This window comes from Rhinolophus sinicus, linkage group LG07, assembly GCF_036562045.2.
Source record: "Rhinolophus sinicus isolate RSC01 linkage group LG07, ASM3656204v1, whole genome shotgun sequence".
NCBI classification, from domain to species: domain Eukaryota; kingdom Metazoa; phylum Chordata; class Mammalia; order Chiroptera; family Rhinolophidae; genus Rhinolophus; species Rhinolophus sinicus.
Window position 1 is genome coordinate 90,341,013 of NC_133757.1, and position 1,601 is coordinate 90,342,613.

A 1,601-nucleotide genomic window follows, 5' to 3' on the forward strand; every position below is an offset into this window, starting at 1 on the left:
GATATGTAGCTAGTAAAATTTAAGTATATGGAATTATTTATACAAAATAATACATATTTTTTGATAAAAACAATTCCTCAGCATTTATTGTCATCTGGTAATAACATAAGGGTAATCGGAGCAATATGAATAAACGTGTAAGAACTATGCTCCTGAAAAAGGAGACCTAAAAAACACAAACTGTATTGCCTTCTCAACAATTTCTCACCTCGTTAGTCATTTCTAGCTGGAGACCCTTTGAAGCAGAGTAATAGTATCTCCTTTTAGCATGATCCGACCCAGCTGTTTTCTTGACTTTGTTTTAGAAGGAATCTCTTCTGCAACATCTAATACGAGGTTCATATACTCATCAAAACCAACGATACAGCCCTCTATCCGCATATTCACTTGCTCATATAGCCACACCTGAATCCGAGATCTATTTTGCAAGTATCTGAAGATGAGGTTCTGCACCAATGGTTAACGAAAAAAACACGCATAGACTCTGCTTCCTGAAACTGGTCAATCCTACCCCCATCGCACTTTGATCTCGGAACGCAAAGTCTGGAGCCTACAACACGAAAATGACCTAACCAGGGACTCATCAAGGGACCTCTAAATACTCTGGAGGAATTCCCTCTCCCTCTTACTCTCTCGGAGTTTCCTTGGCGCCGCCATCTTCCTCCTCCCCGAGACCGATACCTCCCCATACGAAATAATATTGAGTGAACAGAGCTAAACACAGATATAGACCAATTGCAATAGTGTAAAATACTTTTGCACACTGGTAAAAATCAGAAGACACTGTGCAGTGATATAAAGAATTGATAATGTAGTTTGGGGGCTGTCTTTTTTTTCTTCTAGAATGGACGCTAAAAATCCAAAGTCACATCCACTCACACAGAGAGCATCATCCAGGGGGAGGAGGTGGAACACAATATTATGGTTAGGAGGCTTTGGAGCCAGACCATTAAAGTCCTGATTTTATTAGTTCTACAACCTTGAACAAAAATGTATTTGTTTGCTTACTTTCTCTAGGTCTCATTTGCAAACTGAGGATCAGAATAGTACCTTCTTCATAAACTTGTACCCATTAAAAGTGTTTGGCATAGCAAAGGCTAAATATGTATTAACTAGCATTATTATTATTTAGTTTGATTGATGGATTGCTTGATCAAACATTTACATATTAATTACTATGTGTCAGGCTCTTTTCTAAGAGCTTTTATAAATGACATTATCTCTCTGCCTAGTTTGTATTAAGCAGGGACTATATCTTACAATTTTCTTGTTTCTTTTATCTATAGTACCCAGTAAGGTAACCTGCACATAGCATAAATACCGATTAGAAGCATGAAAGTGGGTTACTTCTATTTAAGGATGAACAGTTCTCCACCAATCTTACATTTTCATCTGGAAGGTTTTTTTCTAAAGAACATTCACCCTATTCAGATAGCAGGCTGGTTATTACCTTCCTATTATTTATTAAAATCCTATCCTTACTTTACCCCAAAGGAATGCAAGACTGACTGGCCCCAGCAGTGGGGAATGTAGTCAGCTGAGACTCAGAGCCACCAGCCCCATTGACCTTGGGCCAATCCTCAAGTCCTTCTGTCTCTGAG

At 38.5% G+C, this 1,601-nt stretch overlaps 1 protein-coding gene across 1 annotated transcript; it reads right to left on the reverse strand.

The window, feature by feature from the left end:
* Positions 1-85: 85 nt before the first annotated feature.
* On the reverse strand, positions 86-456 carry LOC109454203 (small nuclear ribonucleoprotein E; the record flags this gene model as incomplete). Its single annotated transcript, XM_019744627.2, has 1 exon — positions 86-456. A coding segment is annotated over one exon (234 nt), but the record flags the coding sequence as incomplete, so codon positions are not given.
* Between the last annotated feature and the right edge of the window lie 1,145 nt (positions 457-1,601).